Source organism: Salmo salar, chromosome ssa11 (genome assembly GCF_905237065.1).
Source record: "Salmo salar chromosome ssa11, Ssal_v3.1, whole genome shotgun sequence".
Taxonomy (NCBI): Eukaryota; Metazoa; Chordata; class Actinopteri; order Salmoniformes; family Salmonidae; genus Salmo; species Salmo salar.
The window spans coordinates 33949094-33970578 of NC_059452.1; the positions used below are offsets into that span (position 1 = coordinate 33949094).

General features: G+C 46.1%; 1 protein-coding gene across 3 annotated transcripts in view; it reads left to right on the forward strand.

Annotated features, from left to right (window-relative positions):
- The window catches only part of LOC106562528 (secretogranin-3), a 32982-nt gene extending 11837 nt beyond the window's left edge, over window positions 1–21145 (forward strand). For all 3 annotated transcript variants that reach the window (XM_014127459.2, XM_014127461.2, XM_014127460.2), the window contains 7 exons: window positions 61–219; window positions 443–704; window positions 1166–1282; window positions 11150–11233; window positions 12399–12512; window positions 13461–13550; window positions 19589–21145. In XM_014127459.2, the coding sequence (XP_013982934.2) occupies window positions 61–219; window positions 443–704; window positions 1166–1282; window positions 11150–11233; window positions 12399–12512; window positions 13461–13550; window positions 19589–19707 (945 nt within the window). In that variant the 3' untranslated portion in view covers window positions 19708–21145. The remainder of the gene's footprint in view (window positions 1–60; window positions 220–442; window positions 705–1165; window positions 1283–11149; window positions 11234–12398; window positions 12513–13460; window positions 13551–19588) is intronic.
- The last annotated feature ends 340 nt before the right edge of the window (window positions 21146–21485 follow it).

Below are 21485 nucleotides of genomic sequence, written 5' to 3' on the forward strand. Positions count from 1 at the left end.
TCTCTTTCCCTCGCTCTCTCTCGATCCCTCCCTCCCTCTCACCTTCCGTCCCTCCACTAGATAACAGACAGCCAGGCAGACAGTCTGGAGTACGAGGTAGCCGAGGCTCTTCAGGACCTCATCACTAAGAACGCAAAGAACAATGAGATCGAGGACCTGGGAGTGGACTATCCCATAACCCGGGGTGACCAGGATGATGAGAATCCCGACGCTAGCATGGTACAATCTGAGCATTTTTGGATTCTTAGCGTGAAAATCTCTGCATCAGACACTGCTGTGATGATGATGATGACGATGGTGACGATACTATTTTTTTTAGGGTGATGATGATGATGATGATGATGGTGATGATGATGACGATAGTGATGGTGATGATGACAATGGTGATGATGGTGATGATGGTGATGATGATGCTGTCTCATCTCTTCCTCTCTCCTCCCAGGATGTTACTGGGTCCCCCAACCGTCGGTACGATGAAGAAGATGATGATGAAGATCAGGCGGCCATTGACGACGATGTGGACAGAGGAGAGGGGGATGACACAGTGGATAACACCTGGGATAGAGAGAGTGAGGGAGAAGGGGAGGAGGAGGAGAGGAGTGAGGGAGAGAGAGATGAGGGAAATGAGTTGAGCCCAGAGGATGGTCTTCAGGACCTTCAGTACTTCCCCAACTTCTACCGTCTGCTAAAGAGTCTAGACTCAGGTGGGAATACACACACACACACACACACACACACACACACACACACACACACACACACACACACACACACACACACACACACACACACACACACACACACACACACACACAGACACACAGACACACACACACACACACACACACACACACACACACACACACACACACACACACAGACGCACATACACACACACACACACACACACACACACACACACACACACACACACACACACACACACACACACACACACACACACACACACACACACACACACAGCAGCCCACACACACACACACACACACACACACACACACACACACACACACACACACACACACACACACACACACACACACACACACACACACACACACATGCACACACAAACAAATACACACCTGTGTGTGTGTGTGTGTGTGTGTGTGTGTGTGTGTGTGTGTGTGTGTGATGTTTCCAGAGCAAGATGCCCAGGAGAAAGAGACTCTGATCACTATCATGAAGACTCTGATTGACTTTGTCAAGATGATGGTGAAATATGGAACCATCACACCTGAAGAGGGAGTCTCCTATCTTGGTAAGACACAGTTTATTATCTATATAATAACATGTATATACTACCTTGGTAAGAAACAGTTTATTATCTATATAATAACATGTATATACAACCTTGGTAAGACACAGTTTATTATCTATATAATAACATGTATATACTACCTTGGTAAAACACATATCAGTTAAAAACCTGTTTAGGAAAGGCATGCCGCTAGTGGGACACCTCGACAACATCTGGTGAAATTGCATTGCGCCAAATTCAAATGTAATTATTATAAATATTTAACTTTCATAAAATCACAAGTGTAATACATCAAAATAAAGCTTAACTTCTTGTCAATCCAGCCGCTGTGTCAGATTTCAAAAAGGCTTTACGGCGAAAGCAAACCATGCGATTATCTGAGGACAGCACCCAGCACACAAAACCATACAAACATTTTCCAGCCAAGTAGATTAGTCATGAAAGTCAGAAATAGCAATAAAATTAATCACTTACCTTTGATGATCTTCATATGGCTGCACTCACAAGACTCCATGTTACACAATAAATGTTTGTTTTGTTCGATAAAGTCCCTCTTTATGTCCAAAAACCTCAGTTTTGTTGGCGCGTTTTGTTCAGTAATCCATTGGCTCAAATGCGGTCACAACAGGCAGACGAAAAATCCAAATAGTACCAGTAAAGTTCGTAGAAACATGTCAAACGATGTTTATAATCAATCCTCTGGTTGTTTTTTGTCTACATAATCAATTATATTTCAACCGGACAATTTGTCAATATAAAAGAAAAACAAGAAAGGCGCTCTCTAGGTCACGCACACAAAACAGGTATGGGACTTTCCACAGTCCACTCATTGAAAGTGGTCATTCTCCCTAATTTTTCAGAATAAAAGCCTGAAACAATGTCTAAAGACTGTTCACATCTAGTGGAAGCCATAGGGAATGCAATCTGGGTCATAACCCTTTATATGGTGGATAGGCTTTCAATGGAAAAACACCCATTTCAAAATAATGGCACTTCCTGGATGGATTTTCCTCAGCCTGCCATATCAGTTCTCTTATACTGACATACATTATTTTAACAGTTTTAGAAACTGTAGAGTGTTTTCTATCCAAATCTACCTATTATATGCATATTCTAGCTTCTGGGCCTGAGTAGCAGGCAGTTTACTTTGGGCACACTTTTCATCCGGAGGTGGAAATACTGCCCCCTTTCCCAAACAGGTTTTAATCATCTATATATCAGAGATTGGGGTGGGTGTTATCTGTTTTATTATCTATATTACAGTTTATATCCAGGATGTGACTGGTGGAGGTGGTAGAGGGGGTTGGTGTTATCTGTTTGTTCAGTGGAGCATAGTGCTTCTGTTCAGACAGATAATGTCACAGGGATGACCCTCACTTTTACATCTTTATGAGGGTCACACACACACACACACACACACACACACACACACACACACACACACACACACACACACACACACACACACACACACACACACACACACACACACACACACACACATTGTGATGTTCTGGGGGTTTCCATCTTTTTCTTTCCTTTCTATGACATTTCGGCTAAGTGTGAGTTACAGACAGACAGACAGACAGACAGACAGACAGACAGACAGACAGACAGACAGACAGACAGACAGACAGACAGACAGACAGACAGACAGGTATTTAAGTTTTCTGTCAGTGTTATGTAATGCTAGGTAGTAGAACCTTTTTAGATATTCTGTTTGTGTCTTTTTGCGTGTGTGTGTGTGTGTGTGTGTGTGTGTGTGTGTGTGTGTGTGTGTGTGTGTGTGTGTGTGTGTGTGTGTGTGTGTGTGTGTGTGTGTGTGTGTGTGTGTGTGTGTGTGTGCGCGTGTGCGTGTGTGTGTGGGTTAGTGCATGTCTGCGTGTGTGTGTGTGCATGCCCCACCACAATAACAGATCCCGGCCAACCAGTTCCATACATACAAGATTTAACACAACCAATCAATACTTCCGGTAATAACCTCTGATCAGCTATTGACTTCCTGCTGAGAACCTCACACAGCACCAACATCACCAATACTCAGATACCACCTCATTTACTGTCATCACAACATTTATGGAGACCCCTTTACATTCATTATACCACTAATGTTAGATAGAAAATCACCAGAGTTATGTATTGAGATCTCCAGCTATATATGGCTGTCACGTCCTGACCAGTATAGGGGTTATTTGTATTTGTAGGTTGGTCAGGACGTGGCAGAGGGTATTTGTTTTATGTGGTTCGGGGGTTATGTGTATTGTAGAGGGGTGTTTTATTTATGTATTACGGGGTTTTCGTGTATGTTCTGGGTTTTGTATTCTAGGTGGGTTTTCTAGTTTGTTTATTTCTATGTGGTCTGTGTGGCTCCCGATCAGGAACAGCTGTACGTCGTTGTTCCTGATTGGGAGTCATATATTAGTTGCGTGTTTTCACCTGTGGATTTGTGGGTAGTTGATTTTGCACTGCTTGTTATTATAGCCTGTAAAACTGTTCCTGTCGTTTCTTTGTTTATTGTTTTTCCGTGTTCACATTTTTATAAATAATAATGATGAGCACGAAACCCGCTGCGCCTTGGTCCTCTCTCTCCTACGACAGCCGTTACAATGGCTCTACTTTACCCTGGTGCGTCATGTTGTGATGTATCTACGTGTGTTGCTATGGAGTGACATGTCCTTTTCATATCCTTCCACTTGATTGACTTCATGATGGCTCAGTGACTAGTGTCGTTTAGACAGCTGGACAAAGATAACACACAACGATAATAACGAATAAATTGAATACATTACATAATAGACAGGGGTTTCCTTGGCAACCCCGACGACATTATGTTTAGGTTCCGTGGAGACGTGGGGATGGAATTACGGGTTGCCAGACAACGGGCCATTGTGTCCGCAGTGACCCATGATTGTGGATAGGGATGAGTCACCTCTATTACACACAACTGATCTGCCTTAGGGAGATAAAGGATAGAGAGAAAGTGAGAGAGAGAAAGATAGAGATAGAGGGAGGGGTAAAGGTCACAAACAGCAGGACACAGGGGCTGTGACACAGAGTTATCTCTACAGTAGAGAGGGAGAGAGAGGATGGAAGTGAAAGAGACAATGAGAAAGGTCTCTGAACTGGCCATTTCACAGAACAGCACAGCTGTCTTCAGTATTAACTAGACAGTTCAGCTGGCTACTAGACATGCAGTGTCTGTTCAAAACATGAATCAGAACCCTCATAGTATAATGAGTGGTGTTCTGGAATCAGAACCCTCATAGTATAATGAGTGGTGTTCTGTAATCAGGACCCTCATAGTATAATGAGTGGTGTTCTGGAATCAGAACCCTCATAGTATAATGAGTGGTGTTCTGTAATCAGGACCCTCATAGTATAATGAGTGGTGTTCTGGAATCAGGACCCTCATAGTATAATGAGTGGTGTTCTGTAATCAGAATCCTCATAGTATAATGAGTGGTGTTCTGTAATCAGAATCCTCATAGTATAATGAGTGGTGTTCTGGAATCAGGACCCGCATAGTACATTTACATTACATTTAAGTCATTTAGCAGACGCTCTTATCCAGAGCGACTTACAAAATGGTGCATTCACCTTATGATATCCAGTGGAACAACCACTTTACAATAGTGCATCTAAATATTTTAAGGGGGGGGGTTAGAAGGATTACTTTATCCTATCCTAGGTATTCCTTAAAGAGGTGGGGTTTCAGGTGTCTCCGGAAGGTGGTGATTGACTCCACTGTCCTGGCGTCGTGAGGGAGCTTGTTCCACCATTGGGGTGCCAGAGCAGCGAACAGTTTTGACTGGGCTGAGCGGGAACTGTGCTTCCTCAGAGGTAGGGGGGCCAGCAGGCCAGTGGTGGATGAACGCAGTGCCCTTGTTTGGGTGTAGGGCCTGATCAGAGCCTGAAGGTATGGAGGTGCCGTTCCCTTCACAGCTCCGTAGGCAATCACCATGGTCTTGTAGCGGATGCGAGCTTCAACTGGAAGCCAGTGGAGAGAGCGGAGGAGCGGGGTGACGTGAGAGAACTTGGGAAGGTTGAACACCAGACGGGCTGCGGCGTTCTGGATGAGTTGTAGGGGTTTAATGGCACAGGCAGGGAGCCCAGCCAACAGCGAGTTGCAGTAATCCAGACGGGAGATGACAAGTGCCTGGATTAGGACCTGCGCCGCTTCCTGTGTGAGGCAGGGTCGTACTCTGCGAATGTTGTAGAGCATGAACCTACAGGATCGGGTCACCGCCTTGATGTTAGTGGAGAACGACAGGGTGTTGTCCAGGATCACGCCAAGGTTCTTAGCACTCTGGGAGGAGGACACAAGGGAGTTGTCAACCGTGATGGCGAGATCATGGAACGGGCAGTCCTTCCCCGGGAGGAAGAGCAGCTCCGTCTTGCCGAGGTTCAGCTTGAGCTGGTGATCCGTCATCCACACTGATATGTCTGACAGACATGCAGAGATGCGATTCTCCGCCTGGTCATCAGAAGGGGGAAAGGAGAAGATTAATTGTGTGTCGTCTGCATAGCAATGATAGGAGAGACCATGTGAGGATATGACAGAGCCAAGTGACTTGGTGTATAGCGAGAATAGGAGAGGGCCTAGAACAGAGCCCTGGGGGACACCTCGACGCCTGTCTCCGGATAAGGAGGATCTGATGGTTCACAGTATCAAAGGCAGCAGATAGGTCTAGAAGGATGAGAGCAGAGGAGAGAGAGTTAGCTTTAGCAGTGCGGAGAGCCTCCGTGACACAGAGAAGAGCAGTCTCAGTTGAATGCCCAGTCTTGAAACCTGACTGATTAGGATCAAGAAGGTCATTCTGAGAGAGATAGCAGGAGAGCTGGCCAAGGACGGCACGTTCAAGAGTTTTGGAGAGAAAAGAAAGAAGGGATACTGGTCTGTAGTTGTTGACATCGGAGGGATCGAGTGTAGGTTTTTTTCAGAAGGGGTGCAACTCTCGCTCTCTTGAAGACGGAAGGGACGTAGCCAGCGGTCAAGGATGAGTTGATGAGTGAGGTGAGGAAGGGGAGAAGGTCTCCGGAAATGGTCTGGAGAAGAGAGGAGGGGATAGGGTCAAGTGGGCAGGTTGTTGGGCGGCCGGCCGTCACAAGACGCGAGATTTCATCTGGAGAGAGAGGGGAGAAAGAGGTCAAAGCACAGGGTAGGGCAGTGTGAGCAGGACCAGCGGTGTCGTTTGACTTAGCAAACGAGGATCGGATATCGTCAACCTTCTTTTCAAAATGGTTGACGAAGTCATCCGCAGAGAGGGAGGAGGGGGGGGAGGGGGAGGAGGATTCAGGAGGGAGGAGAAGGTAGCAAAGAGCTTCCTAGGGTTAGAGGCAGATGCTTGGAATTTAGAGTGGTAGAAAGTGGCTTTAGCAGCAGAGACAGAAGAGGAGAATGTAGAGAGGAGTGAGTGAAAGGATGCCAGGTCCGCAGGGAGGCGAGTTTTCCTCCATTTCCGCTCGGCTGCCCGGAGCCTTGTTCTGTGAGCTCGTAGTGAGTCGTCGAGCCACGGAGCAGGAGGGGAGGACCGAGCCGGCCTGGAAGGATAGGGGACAGAGAAAATTAAAGGATGCATAAAGGGAGGAGAGGAGGGTTGAGGAGGCAGAATCAGGAGATAGGTTGGAGAAGGTTTGAGCAGAGGGAAGAGATGATAGGATGGAAGAGGAGAGAGTAGCGGGAGAGAGAGAGCGAAGGTTGGGACGGCGCAATACCATCCGAGTAGGGGCAGAGTGAGAAGTGTTGGATGAGAGCAAGAGGGAAAAGGATACAAGGTAGTGGTCGGAGATTTGGAGGGGAGTTGCAATGAGATTAGTGGAAGAACAGCATCTAGTAAAGATGAGGTCAAGCGTATTGCCTGCCTTGTGAGTAGGGGGGGAAGGTGAGAGGGTGAGGTCAAAAGAGGAGAGGAGTGGAAAGAAGGAGGCAGAGAGGAATGAGTCAAAGGTAGACGTGGGGAGGTTAAAGTCACCCATAACTGTGAGAGGTGAGCCATCCTCAGGAAAGGAACTTATCAAGGCGTCAAGCTCATTGATGAACTCTCCAAGGGAACCTGGAGGGCGATAAATGATAAGGATGTTAAGCTTGAAAGGGCTGGTAACTGTGACAGCATGGAATTCAAATGAGGAGATAGACAGATGGGTCAGGGGAGAAAGAGAGAATGTCCACTTGGGAGAGATGAGGATTCCAGTGCCACCACCCCGCTGGCTCGATGCTCTAGGGGTATGCGAGAACACGTGGGCAGACGAAGAGAGAGCAGTAGGAGTAGCAGTGTTATCTGTGGTAATCCATGTTTCCGTCAGCGCCAGGAAGTCTAGGGACTGGGGGGTAGCATAGGCTGAGATGAACTCAGCCTTGTTGGCTGCAGACCGGCAGTTCCAGAGGCTGCCGGAGACCTGGAACTCCACGTGGGTCGTGCGCGCTGGGACCACCAGGTTAGAGTGGCAGCGGCCAGGCGGTGTGAAGCGTTTGTATGGCCTGTGCAGAGAGGAGGGAACAGGGATAGACAGACACATAGTTGACAAGCTACAGAAGTGTTGTTTCTTGTATTATTGTCAAGTGTGTCTTTAGAGAACTGTTTCACTTTGATATCCTTTTTCTTCTGTCCTGATTTTCTCTTTCTTTTCTTCTGTTAACTAGATATTCTTTGTTGTTCTTCGTTAGCTAGCTAGCTTCTTCCAAAAGAGTCCCTAGCAACTGCTTAGCAACTGGTAAACAATTCAGCTTGCTAAGATAACTACAATTTTATGAAAAATAGTTATTTTTCAAAAGCCTATCTTCTTTGTTTGTTGCTTGTTTTTTCTCCTATTCAGTCTTGCAGTTTTCTTTTGCTTTTTTCCGATGTACTTCACTCTAAAAACCATGTAAATTTCAATATTTGTAGGAGCTCATTTTTCAGCTGCTGCTGCTCAAATTGGAGTTCCGGAACTAGGTTCATACATATTATACATTATAGTATAATGAGTGGTGTTCTGGAATCAGGACCCTCATAGTATAATGAGTGGTGTTCTGGAATCAGGACCCTCATAGTATAATAAGTGGTGTTCTGTAATCAGAATCCTCATAGTACAATGAGTGGTGTTTTTGAATCAGGACCCTCATAGTATAATGAGTGGTGTTCTGGAATCAGGACCCTCATAGTATAATGAGTGGTGTTCTGTAATCAGGACCCTCATAGTATAATGAGTGGTGTTCTGTAATCAGAACCCTCATAGTATAATGACTGGTGTTCTGGAATCAGGACCCTCATAGTATAATGAGTGGTGTTCTTGAATGAAAAAAAGGAAAGAGAGAGGGAACGGTAGAGAAATGGGAGTGTAGAAGAGATAGGAAAGAAAGAGAGGAACAGAAATAGACAATATAGTAAATAATGGGTAGTGCTGTGGAAAAAGAGGAGAGGTAGCGCAGGAGAGAGATCGAAGGAAGGAAAAAGTGGAAAGTATAAATAGAGTGTTACGGCTGTCGAAAGGAGCAGACCAAAGTGCAGCGTGGTTGTAGTTCCACATTTTATTAAATCTGTGAAACTTTGCAATACATAAATAACTGAAATGACAAAACAACAAACCGTGACGAAGAAACAAACACTAATCAAAATATAACCCACAAAACCCAGGAAGAAAAACCCCTACTTAAATATGATCTCCAATTAGAGACAACGAGGACCAGCTGCCTCCAATTGGAGATCAACCCCCCCCCCCCAAAAAAAACACATAGAAATAGAAAAACTAGAACTTAAACATAGAAATACAAAACATAGAAAAACACAAAACACCCCCTGACCTACTCTACCATAGAAAATAACCTCTTACTATGGTCAGGACGTGACAGTACCCCCCCCCCAAAGGTGCAGACTCCGAATGCTCCTAAACAAAAACCAAACAAAAACAAAAGGGAGGGTAGGGTGGGCAACTCCTGTTTATGGCGGCTCAAATGCAGTCCACATAACCTCCAGCAGAGGAGGAGACTCCGGGGCGTAATCCCCGCTCCACCCGCTGATCATTCTGCTTTATTACCACCGGACCGTGGATCGTCGTCGAAAGAACCGGACTGTAGATCATTGCTGGAGGTTCTGGGCTGCAGGCCGCCGCTGAAGATTCTGGGCTACAGGTCGCCGCTGAAGACTCCGGGCTGCAGGTCGCCGCTGAAGACTCCGGGCTGCAGGTCGCCGCTGAAGACTCCGGGCTGCAGGCCGCCGCTGAAGACTCCGGGCGGCAGGCCGCCGCTGAAGACTCCGGGCTGCAGGCCGCCGCTGAAGACTCCGGGCTGCAGGCCACTGCTGGAGGCTCCAGACTGGGGAGCGTCGCTGGAGGCTCCGGACTTGGGAGCGTCGCTGGAGGCCCCGGACTTGGGAGCGTCGCTGGAGGCCCCGGACTGGGGAGCGTCGCTGGAGGCTCCGGACTGGGGAGCGGTGCTGGAGGCTCCGGACTGGGGAGCATCTCAGGAGGTTCTGGACTGGGGACCGTCGCTGCAGGCTCCGTGCCATGGATCATCACTACAGGTTCTGCGCCATGGATCATCACTGGAGGCTTTGTACCATGGATCATCACTGGAGGCTCCGGGCCATGGATTATCACTGGAGGCTCCGGGCCATGGATTATCTCTAGAGGCTTCGTGCCATGGATCATCCCTACAGGCTTCAGACCATAGATCATCACTGGAGGCTTCTTTCGTGGAGCTGGAATAGGTCTCACCGGACTAGAGAACGTCGCTGAGAGTTCTGGACTAGGGAACGTCGCTGGAGGCCGGGTGCGTGGAGCAGGCACAGGGTATACTGGGCCATGGAGGCGCACTGGAGGTCTAGAGCTTATGTCTGGCACAACCCGTCCTGGCTGGATAACCTCCGTAGCCCGACAAGCGCGAGGCGTGGTGACAGGTCGCACAGGTTTGTGTTGGCGAACTGGGGGTACCGTGCGTAGAGCTGGCGCAGGATAACCTGGGCCGAAAAGACGCACCGGAGACCAGGAACGCTGAGCAGGCACACTCCTTCCTGGCTGAATGCCAACTTTAGCACGGCACCTGTGAGGAGCTTGCACCGAGTGCACCGGGCTGTAGCTGCGCACTGGCGACACAGTGCGTATCTCAGCATAACATGGTGCTTGCTCGATCACTCGCCCCCCACAGTAAGCACGGGGAGTTGGCTCAGGTCTCCAACCTGACTCTGCCAATCTCCCCGTGTGCCCCCCCCCCAAAAAAAAATTGGGGGCTGCCTCTTGTGCTTGCCTTGTTGCCGGGCTAGTTCCTCCTCTCGTCGCCGCTCTGCTCTCGCTGCCTCCACCTGTTCCCATGGGAGGTGATCCCATCCAGCTTGGATCTCCTCTCATGTCCAGGATCCCTTGCCGTCCAGAACTTCCTCCCAGGTCCATTCCTTTCCACGCTGCTTGGTCCTTTTGTGGTAGGTTATTCTGTCACGGCTGTCGAAAGGAGCAGACCAAAGTGCAGCGTGGTTGTAGTTCCACATTTTATTAAATCCGTGAAACTTTGCAATACATAAATAACTGAAATGACAAAACAACAAACCGTGACACAGAGAGAAACAAACACTACTCAAAATATAATAACCCACAAAACCCAGGAAGAAAAACCCCTACTTAAATATGATCTCCAATTAGAGACAACAAGGACCAGCTGCCTCCAATTGGAGATCAACCCAAAAAAACAACAACATAGAAATAGAAAAACTAGAACTTAAACATAGAAATACAAAACATAGAATAACATAAAACACCCCCTGTCACGCCCTGACCTACTCTACCATAGAAAATAACCTCTTACTATGGTCAGGACGTGACATAGAGAATATCGATTGTATACTGAATGAGTGGTGTTGTGGAGACCTGTCTAACCTCTATATGTCTATCCTCCTGTAGAGAACCTGGATGCTATGATCGCTCTGCAGACCAAGAATAAGCTGGGGAAAACATTGAGGATCACTGGCATCATCCCTCCTACAGGTAAATATCACCCAGTCAGTGGGGATCCCTGGCATCATCCCTCCTACAGGTAAATATCACCCAGTCACTATGGAGTGACCTGTCCTTTTCATATCATTCCACCTGATTGACCTTGCGGTGGCTCTGTGACTAGTGTCAGGTAAATCTACAGTCGCTGTACTTAAGGTACTTTACTGAGACAGGTCGTGTAATACTGAACTTCCCCTTTAAGGTTGGGTTGGGTGTGGTGGGGTTGGGTGGGGTGGGGTGGGGTGGGGTTGGGTGTGGTTGGGTTGGGTTGGGTTGGGTGTGGTGGGGTTGGGTGGGGTGGGGTGGGGTGGGGTGGGGTTGGGTTGGGTGTGGCGTGGTGTGGTGGGGTTAGGTGTGGTGGGGTTGGGTTGGGTTCGGGGGTGGGGTTAGGTTAGGTTGGGTTGGGTGTGGTGGGGTGGGGTTGGGTTTGGGTGGGGTTAGTTTGGGTTGGGTTAGGTGTGGTGGGGTTGGGTTAGGTTGGGTGGGGTGGGGTTAGGTTGGGTTGGGTGTGGTGTGGTGGGGTTGGGTTGGGTGTTGTGGGGTTGGGTGTGGTTGGGTTGGGTTGGGTTGGGTTGGGTGTTGTTGGGTGTGGTGGGGTTGGGTGTGGTGGGGCTGGGTTTGGGTTGGGTGGGGTTAGGTTGGGTGGGTGGGTGGGTGGGTGGGGTGGGGTGTGGTGGGGTGGGGTGGGGTTGGGTTGGGTGGGGTTAGGTTAGGTTAGGTTGTGATGGGTGTGGTGGGGTTGGGTTAGGTTGGGTGTGGTGTGGTGGGGTTAAGTTGGGTTGGGTGTGGTGGGGTTGGGTTTGGGTTGGGTGGGGTTAGGTTAGGTTAGGTTAGGTTGGGTTGGGTGTGGTGTGGTGTGGTGGGATTAGGTTAGGTTGGGTGGGGTTGGGTTGTGTGTGGTGTGGTGGGGTTGGGTTGGGTTTGGGTTGGGTGTGGTGTGGTGTGGTGGGGTTGGGTTTGGGTTGGGTGGGGTGGGGTGGGGTTAGGTTAGGTTGGGTGGGGTGGGGTTGGGTTGTGTGTGGTGTGGTGGGGTTGGGTTGGGTTTGGGTTGGGTGGGGTGGGGTTAGGTTAGGTTGGGTATGGGTGTGGTTGGGTTGGGTTCAGTCGGGTTGAGTTTGGTTGGTGGTAACTGTCTGTTGTTGTGTCTGTGTGGCAGGGAAGACCCCAGAGGACGATGACAACACCAAGGCAGAGGCGGCCAAGATGCAGAAGGAGTATGAGAACCTGAAAGACTCAACCAAGGAAGAAGCGCCGTCCACTGAGGCCAGAGGCGAGTTCAAGAAGGATTCTGTTTGCAGCGAACATGTTACCAGAGTAACAATTTCAGTTGAACAATTTTAATGAACATTACAAAATGTTACGATGAAACATCAAACTTCTACTTTTTGTAAGGATTACCGTCTTTTAAACAACAAAATCCAAACTTAAAATGACTTAGCTATTCCTACTAAATATAGTAGAAAGTCTACATAGCCCCTTGATTATTTTTAGCGTCAGTTTAGACACGAAACACACACGAAACAGACACGTTTGCCACACACTATCTTCTCAGACTGTTCGTTAACATTAGCGAACGGTCGCAGCTAACACAAAACAAATGGACATTTATTAGCTAACGTTATCCAACGCTCGCAAACTATTTCCCTTGTTGAACGGACCTCAGTTAGTACATTACTATACCAACATCTAGCACCAAAATGGCTGCTATAAGAATGTCACATACACACAGAATGCCAAACTTGTGAGGGTCCTTCAAGTGGTCATAACCCAGTTGGAACCTCGTATTTCCCACTTGCGAGGAGCATTTGAGGGCAACATGAGACTGTAATTAATATAGACCCAAAATACCTGCTATAAGACTGTAATATAGACCCAAAATGAAAGCCACCTAAATAGTAGAAACTATTTCAATCTCGGCCTGGGATTGAAAGGCTGTGAAGACAGAGAAGTGTATTCCCTCACAACTGACAATTATCTTTCTCCCTCTCTCTTTCTTTCTCTCTTTCTCCCTTTCTTTCACTCGCTCTCTCTCTTTCGTTCTCTCTTTCTCCCTGTCCCTTTCCCTCTGTCTCTTTCTGTCTCTCTTTCTGTCTCTCTTTCTTTCTCTCTTTCTCTTTCTCTCGCTCTAATTGTCTCTCTCTCTGTCTCTCCCTCTCGTTCTATCTATCTCTCTATCTCTCTCTGTCTCTCTCTCTCTCTTTCTCTCTCTCTCTTTTAGATCACCCAGGCAAGTCTGAGATCTACTTGGAAGCCATCAGGAAGAACATTGAGTGGCTGAAGAAACACAACAAAGACGAGGGCAAAGACGGTAAGACAACTATATAGAGAGAGAGAGAGCAAGAGAGAGAGAGAGAGAGAGAGAGTTGCACATTTCTAAAACACCGTACATAGCTGATAATATAACACTTGTCTATCTTTTTAAACCTTTTTGAGTTCAATATCTACTGTTAAATTCGAATAATTTTTTGTTGATATTGTTTTGTGTCTGCTCACTTTTGTTTATTGTTTATTTCACTTGCCAATAAAGCCCCATTGAATTGAGAGAGACAGACAGACAGACAGACAGACAGACAGACAGACAGACAGACAGACAGACAGACAGACAGACAGACAGACAGACAGACAGACAGACAGACAGACAGACAGACAGACAGACAGACAGACAGACAGACAGACAGACAGACAGACAGACAGACAGACAGACAGACAGACAGACAGACAGACAGATTCTTGTCTGTCTGGTATAGGATTGGTGTTGGAGTCAACAGGGCTGGCTGCTGTCCTATATGCTGTACGTAGAGTCTGTCTGGAGAATCTACACAATCTCTGTAGGACCCAAACAGTCCCTTTGTTCAGTGTACAGTTTCAGCTAACGTAACGTTCCAACATTAGTACACAGACACACTCACACACACATACACACACGCCCACCCTCCCCTCCTACTGCAAACTGTGTCTGGTCACAGATAAGTCTGTAGCGACACACTGAAGAATAGTTAAATTAAAGTCTGCTTTGTCCAACTGGATTTGCAATTAAAATAAGCGTGGTGGGTGATGCGTTACCCCCACACCTCATGAATATGGATGAGGCTTGGCATGCATCCCAAATGGCACATTATTCCCTATATAGTGCACTACTGGCACTACCCTATGGGCCCTGGTCAAAAGTAGTGCACTCCATAGGGAATAGGATGCCATTTGGAACTGGGACACAGACTTGATGAGTCTGCTGCCCTAATTACTGGGATGTGATGTGTGTGTGCATGTGCATGTGCATGTGTGCGTGTGTGTATCCACTCCCAGTTACCCTCATCAACCCTCACAGCAGAGGACCCAGACCAGATCAATCACCTAACAGTAGGAGTGCTGATTAGGGATCAGTTCTCCCTTTTAGATCACAAAGAATACGATTACATGGACAGGGAAAAAGTACTCCTACCCTGAGATGCTTGATACATCTCCTCTCTATATATACAGTATACTCTCCTCTTTTGGCTGTGTGTCTTTGCAGGTCCTTCTCTCTCTTTTTCTCTCTCCTCTATCCTCTCTCTCTCTCTCTCTCCTCTATCCTCTCTCTTCTCTCTCTCTCCTCTCTCTCCTCTCTCTGTTATTTTAGCTGTGTGTTTAGTGCAGGTCCTCTCTCTCTCCTCTCTCCTCTCTCTCTCCTCTGTCTCTTCTCTCTTCTCTCTCTCTCCCTCTCTCTTCTCACTCCTCTCTCTCCTCTCAGCGAGACTGAAATAGCTGCATTTTGGAGCTGCGTTACTCAACAAAAATGTACCAAAACCACAATACAATGGGCAAGTGACAATGTAATAGGAAAGTAACAGTGTATGCTTTATTAGATCAAGCAATTAAAAAAAAAAATATATATATTTTTACCCCTCTTTTCTCCCCAATTATGATCTTGTCTCATCGCTGCAACTCCCCAACAGGCTCGGGAGGTGAATGTCGAGTCATGCGTCCTCTGAAACATAACGCGCCAAACTACACCTCTTAACACCCGCCCACTTAACCTGGAAGCCAGCCGCACCAATGTGTCGAAAGAAACACCGTTCACCTGACGACCGAGGTCAGCCTGCAGGCGCCAGGTCCACCACAAGAAGTCGCTAGAGCGCGATGAGCCAAGTAAAGCCCCCCCGGCCAAACCCTCCCCTAACCCGGATGACGCTGGGCCAATTGTGCACCGCCCTATGGGACTCCCGATCACAGCCGGTTGTGATATGGTCTGGGATCGAATCCGGGTCTGTAGTGACGCATCTAGCACTGCGATGCAGTGCCTTAGATCGTCGCCTCGCCAGTCGGGAGGCCCATAAAATAGTTTTCTAACTGATATGACGCAGTATATTGTTGTGACATGAAATAACAGAATTGCATGAAAATCTCCGGGATTTTGGTGGGGCCTCGTCCCACCTGCCCTACGTATTGCCACTGTGTGTGTGTAAAGTGCAGGTCTCCTCTCTGTACCCATTCTGGTTGATTAGTATGCCAGTCAGGAAGTCCGGTGGGTGTCTGGGAAGAGAGGGGCCTCTCGTCCTTCCTGATGGCAGAGAGGAGACATCTGACAGGGAGGTAATAGAGAGAGTCAGGGCCCTGTCAACATGGAGCTACTCATAGAGGAAAACACACACTATCACACACACAGTAGGAAACAGGTTTCACTTCCTGTTTGAGTATGCCAGTGAGCTTTCCTCAGGTACTGACACTGTTGTGTTATTCACCAGAATATCTATTCACCCAGATATGATCACTTATGGAAATGAGTTGTGAAGTCACTCAAAAGTCTTGTGAACAGTTTGTAATGTGTAGGGAACAGTTTGTAATGTGTAGGGAACAGTTTGTAATGTGTAGGGAACAGTTTGTAATGTGTAGGGAAGGTTTGTAATGGGTAGGGAACAGTTTGTAATGTGTAGGGAAGGGTTTGTAATATGTAGGGAACAGTTTGTAATGTGTAGGGAAGGGTTTGTAATGTGTAGGGAACAGTTTGTAATGTGTAGGGAACAGTTTGTAATGTGTAGGGAACGGTTTGTAATGTGTAGGGAACAGTTTGTAATGTGTAGGGAATGGTTTGTAATATGTAGGGAACAGTTTGTAATGTGTAGGGAACAGATTGTAATGTGTAGGGAACAGTTTGTAATGTGTAGGGAATGGTTTGTAATATGTAGGGAACAGTTTGTAATGTGTAGGGAACAGATTGTAATGTGTAGGGAACAGTTTGTAATGTGTAGGGAACAGTTTGTAATGTGTAGGGAACGGTTTGTAATGTGTAGGGAACAGTTTGTAATGTGTAGGGAACGGTTTATAATGTGTAGGGAATGGTTTATAATGTGTAGGGAACGGTTTGTAATGTGTAGGGAACAGTTTGTAATGTGTAGGGAACGGTTTATAATGTGTAGGGAATGGTTTATAATGTGTAGGGAACGGTTTGTAATGTGTAGGGAACAGTTTGTAATGTGTAGGGAATGGTTTATAATGTGTAGGGAACGGTTTGTAATGTGTAGGGAACAGATTGTACTGTGTAGGGAACGGTTTGTAAATGGTGTACTGGTGCAGACCCAGTGCATATAGGGCCGGTTTCCCAAGCAGATGAAGGCTGGTCCAGGTCTGGACTTCAATGGAGATTCTCCATTGAAGTCATTTTTAGTCCAGGACCAGGCTTAATCTGTGTCTGGGAAACCAGCCTATAGTGTATAATAGAGCATCTAGATTAGCCACAGATAGTATAGTGGATGTTTTGATGTGTTTCTGTATCATTTGTATATTGCAAACACAATTTACTGAGTGACATTATAATGAATTCTGGAAATATCAGCTCAACGCAGGCTTTTATTTAAAACCCATTAGGTTTGTTTTGTCTGTCTCTCTCTCTGTCTGTCTTTCTGTCTCTGTCTCTCTCTGTCTGTCTCTCTCTCTCTCTCTCTCTCTCTCTCTCTCTGTCTCTCTCTCTCTGTCTCTCTATCTCTGTCTGTCTCTGTCTCTCTGTCTCTCTCTCTGTCTGTCTCTCTGTCTCTGTCTCTCTCTGTCTGTCTCTCTCTCTCTCTCTCTCTCTCTCTCTCTCTCTCTCTCTCTCTGTCTCTCTCTCTCTGTCTCTCTATCTCTGTCTGTCTCTGTCTCTGTCTCTCTCTCTGTCTGTCTCTCTGTCTCTGTCTCTCTCTGTCTGTCTCTCTCTCTCTCTCTCTCTCTCTGTCTCTCTCTCTCTGTCTCTCTATCTCTGTCTGTCTCTCTCTCTCTGTCTCTGTCTCTCTGTCTCTCTCTCTCTCTCTGTCTCTGTCTCTCTGTCTCTCTGTCTCTCTATCTCTGTCTCTCTCTCTCTGTCTCTCTCTCTCTGTCTCTCTCTGTCTGTCTCTGTCTCTCTGTCTCTCTGTCTCTCTATCTCTGTCTCTCTATCTCTCTCTGTCTCTCTCTCTCTGTCTCTGTCTCACTGTCTCTCTGTCTCTCTATCTCTGTCTCTCTCTCTCTGTCTCTCTCTCTGTCTCTCTCTGTCTGTCTCTGTTTCTCTATCTCTGTCTCTCTCTGTCTCTCTATCTCTGTCTCTCTATCTCTGTCTCTGTCTCTCTATCTCTCTCTCTTTGTCTGTCTCTCTATCTCTCTCTCTCTCTTTGTCTGTCTCTCTGTCTCTCTCTCTCTCTGTCTGTCTCTCTCTGTTCAGTACAGCTGGGGGACAACATTACACAGTCATAGAAACAGAGTGGTCGCCTGGGTAACACACCACTTACTGTATTTACCCTGGCCCAGCTCCTTCCATTAGAGATGTGTGTGTGTGTGTATGTGCATGCTAGCGTACATGTGTGGTGTGTTTGTTCTAGGCAGTGGTACAGGGTGGCTCTCTGTCAGTACATACTGTAGCTAGAGGAACAGATGGACACTTCTCTGTCAGTACATACTGTAGCTAGAGGAACAGATGGACACTTCTCTGTCAGTACATACTGTAGCTAGAGGAACAAATGGACACTTCTCTGTCAGTACATACTGTAGCTAGAGGAACAGATGGACACTTCTCTGTCAGTACATACTGTAGCTAGAGGAACAGATGGACACTTCTCTGTCAGTACATACTGTAGCTAGAGGAACAGATGGACACTTCTCTGTCAGTACATACTGTAGCTAGAGGAACAAATGGACACTTCTCTGTCAGTACATACTGTAGCTAGAGGAACAGATGGACACTTCTCTGTCAGTACATACTGTAGCTAGAGGAACAGATGGACACTTCTCTGTCAGTACATACTGTAGCTAGAGGAACAGATGGACACTTCTCTGTCAGTACATACTGTAGCTAGAGGAACAGATGGACACTTCTCTGTCAGTACATACTGTAGCTAGAGGAACAGATGGACACTTCTCTGTCAGTACATACTGTAGCTAGAGGAACAGATGGACAGATCTCTGTCAGTACATACTGTAGCTAGAGGAACAGATGGACACTTCTCTGTCAGTACATACTGTAGCTAGAGGAACAGATGGACACTTCTCTGTCAGTACATACTGTAGCTAGAGGAACAGATGGACAGATCTCTGTCAGTACATACTGTAGCTAGAGGAACAGATGGACACTTCTCTGTCAGTACATACTGTAGCTAGAGGAACAGATGGACACTTCTCTGTCAGTACATACTGTAGCTAGAGGAACAGATGGACACTTCTCTGTCAGTACATACTGTAGCTAGAGGAACAGATGGACACTTCTCTGTCAGTACATACTGTAGCTAGAGAAACAGATGGACACTTCTCTGTCAGTACATACTGTAGCTAGAGGAACAGATGGACACTTCTCTGTCAGTACATACTGTAGCTAGAGGAACAGATGGACACTTCTCTCTGCTTGACTCCATATCACCATCATTATCACAACCTCCTCCTCACTCCTCCTCCACACTCATCCCTCCTCCACACTCCTCCTCCCTCCTCCCAGCTCCTACCCCTTCTATGTACACTTACATGTATATTCCATAGTGTCTTGATAGGATGCTGATCCTTTATCAGATAAATGATTGTTTGAACACCAACAAAACTACTTGTTGTGAAAGCACCTGGCTCTCATCTACGGATTCTTAAACACCACACCAGTAGAAATACACTTTTTCAAGCTGAAAGACGATGGCCATAGCTTACTCATGATGTTGCATAACCATTTAAGTCAATAAATCGTTGTTATAGTTAAAGTATGATATATTTGGGCTTAAGATGTCAAATCCGAACTGCGCACTGTGTGAATGCAGTGTCTTTTCCTATGATATGACATGCTAATTATTTTCAGCCTACGTTTCGTTTCAGGATTTACACAATTCTAGTTCACATTTTTCCAGATTAGATTGTAATCTGTCTCTATCCTTGTGTATCTTATTCCAGATTACGACCTGTCCAAATTGAGGGACTTCATGGACCAACAAGTGGACTCCTACATTGACAAGGGCATCATTGAGAAGGGTGAGGGAGAGACCATCAAGAGGATCTACGGCAGCCTGTAATCTTCAACCAACCTTAAAAAAAACAACAACCAACCTTCAAACACCTACGACCAACCTTCAAAAAACCTACTGGAAATGTATGACGATTGATAAACCTGTGATAAACCTATGAATAGGGCCTAGAGTTGTTCCTGTTCTGGTAACATGGTTTGGAAAAACTCCTGGCTTTACGACTCACTCACAATGAGCAGAATCCAAACTTGACTTGATGATCCCCGAAAGTAACTGACTCTGATTTTGGTGTGAATTCTTGCCTTGATGTCAGTGGGAGTTTGGTGTGAAAGTTTGAGTAAAGCGAGTGGATCTCAAGTTAGGATTCGGCCTCTATGAGATGAAAGGTATGACCTTTATGTATTAAAAATAAACAATTTAGGCAAAAACATATTGTATTTGACATTCCAGAAAGCTGGAATGCAATGATGGTAATATTATCACTGAAAGTATATATTCAACTATACAGCTAGAAAACAATCAGCAATAGTCCGATGTCACTGAATGGCACTGACTCAATTGGGAAGGGGAAATTCAATAGTTATTCTGTCAAATCAACTGACTGACTGATCTAACTTACTAGATGACAGCTTTGACTACCTTGAGGAGTGAAATGTTGACCTACTGAGGGGGAATGAGTGTTCAACCATCCCAATGGACACATAGTGGTTGACTCAACGTTGTTTCCACGTCATTACGTTGAACTAATTTGGAATAGACGTTGAATTGACATCTGTGCCTAGTGGAAAGGTTGTTTCCCAAATGGCATACTATTCCTTATTTAGTGCATTATTTTTGACCAGGCCCCATAGGGCTCTGGTTAAAAATAGTGCACTATATAGGAGGTAGGGTGCCATTTGGCACAGAGATGGGTCTGATAGTAGAGTTCCAACTGTAGCTTTCTCATCGATTGCAGGTAATATGTATGTCTTTGCAATAGACTTTTGCAGCAAGTACACATATATCTAAATGTATTCATTCTATGTAATCTGTCCTATCATATTCTAATTAATGTTTTTTCAATCCAGCATCAATGTAAAATCTATTGTATTAAGGCTTTTAACTCAACCAAAAACAGCTGTGTTGTCCAATATCATTTCAGCCCTGTATGTCCATCCTCTTCGTTCTGGGGTAATTCCTTTGGGGCCCTCCAGGGGGCCCTGTTTGTGTCATTTCCCTCTATCTGATTTCTGCAAAATGGGTAGTAGTGGGAAGTTGCCTCTAGATGCTGATCGTGGATCAGTTGTACATTTTCCCCACTAATGGTAAAGGTTAGGATTGTGGGAGGACAAGCTGATCCTAGATCTGTCCCCACCTTCTATATGTCTCAGTATATTGAACATGTATACTACCACTCTAAAGATACAAAATGAAGTATTTTTAAATGTAAATATGTGTGATGTTTTTTCCAAAAATGTAAAAGCAATTAAAACATTGCCTTTCTTTATATGTGTAGTTAACTCCGGTAAAGAGAATAGCAAAGACTTCATCCCAAATGGCACCCTATTCCCTATAAAGTGCACTACTTCTGACCAGAGCCTTATGGGCCTTAATATGGAATAGGGTGCTATTTGGGATGTAAACTTTGTGTGAGACATTGTAGTTCCTCATGTTGCTACCTGACATTAAGAGGCAGGATTTTCAGTCAATATGGTTATTGATCGAGAGAGAGCTGTTGCTACTAGAAGATATCAAGAAGAAAGGCATAACTTTGAATATTGAGTCACATTCCAGATGATTCCCCATATAGTTACATCTATCCTCTCTGGTCCAATGGAAACACATGA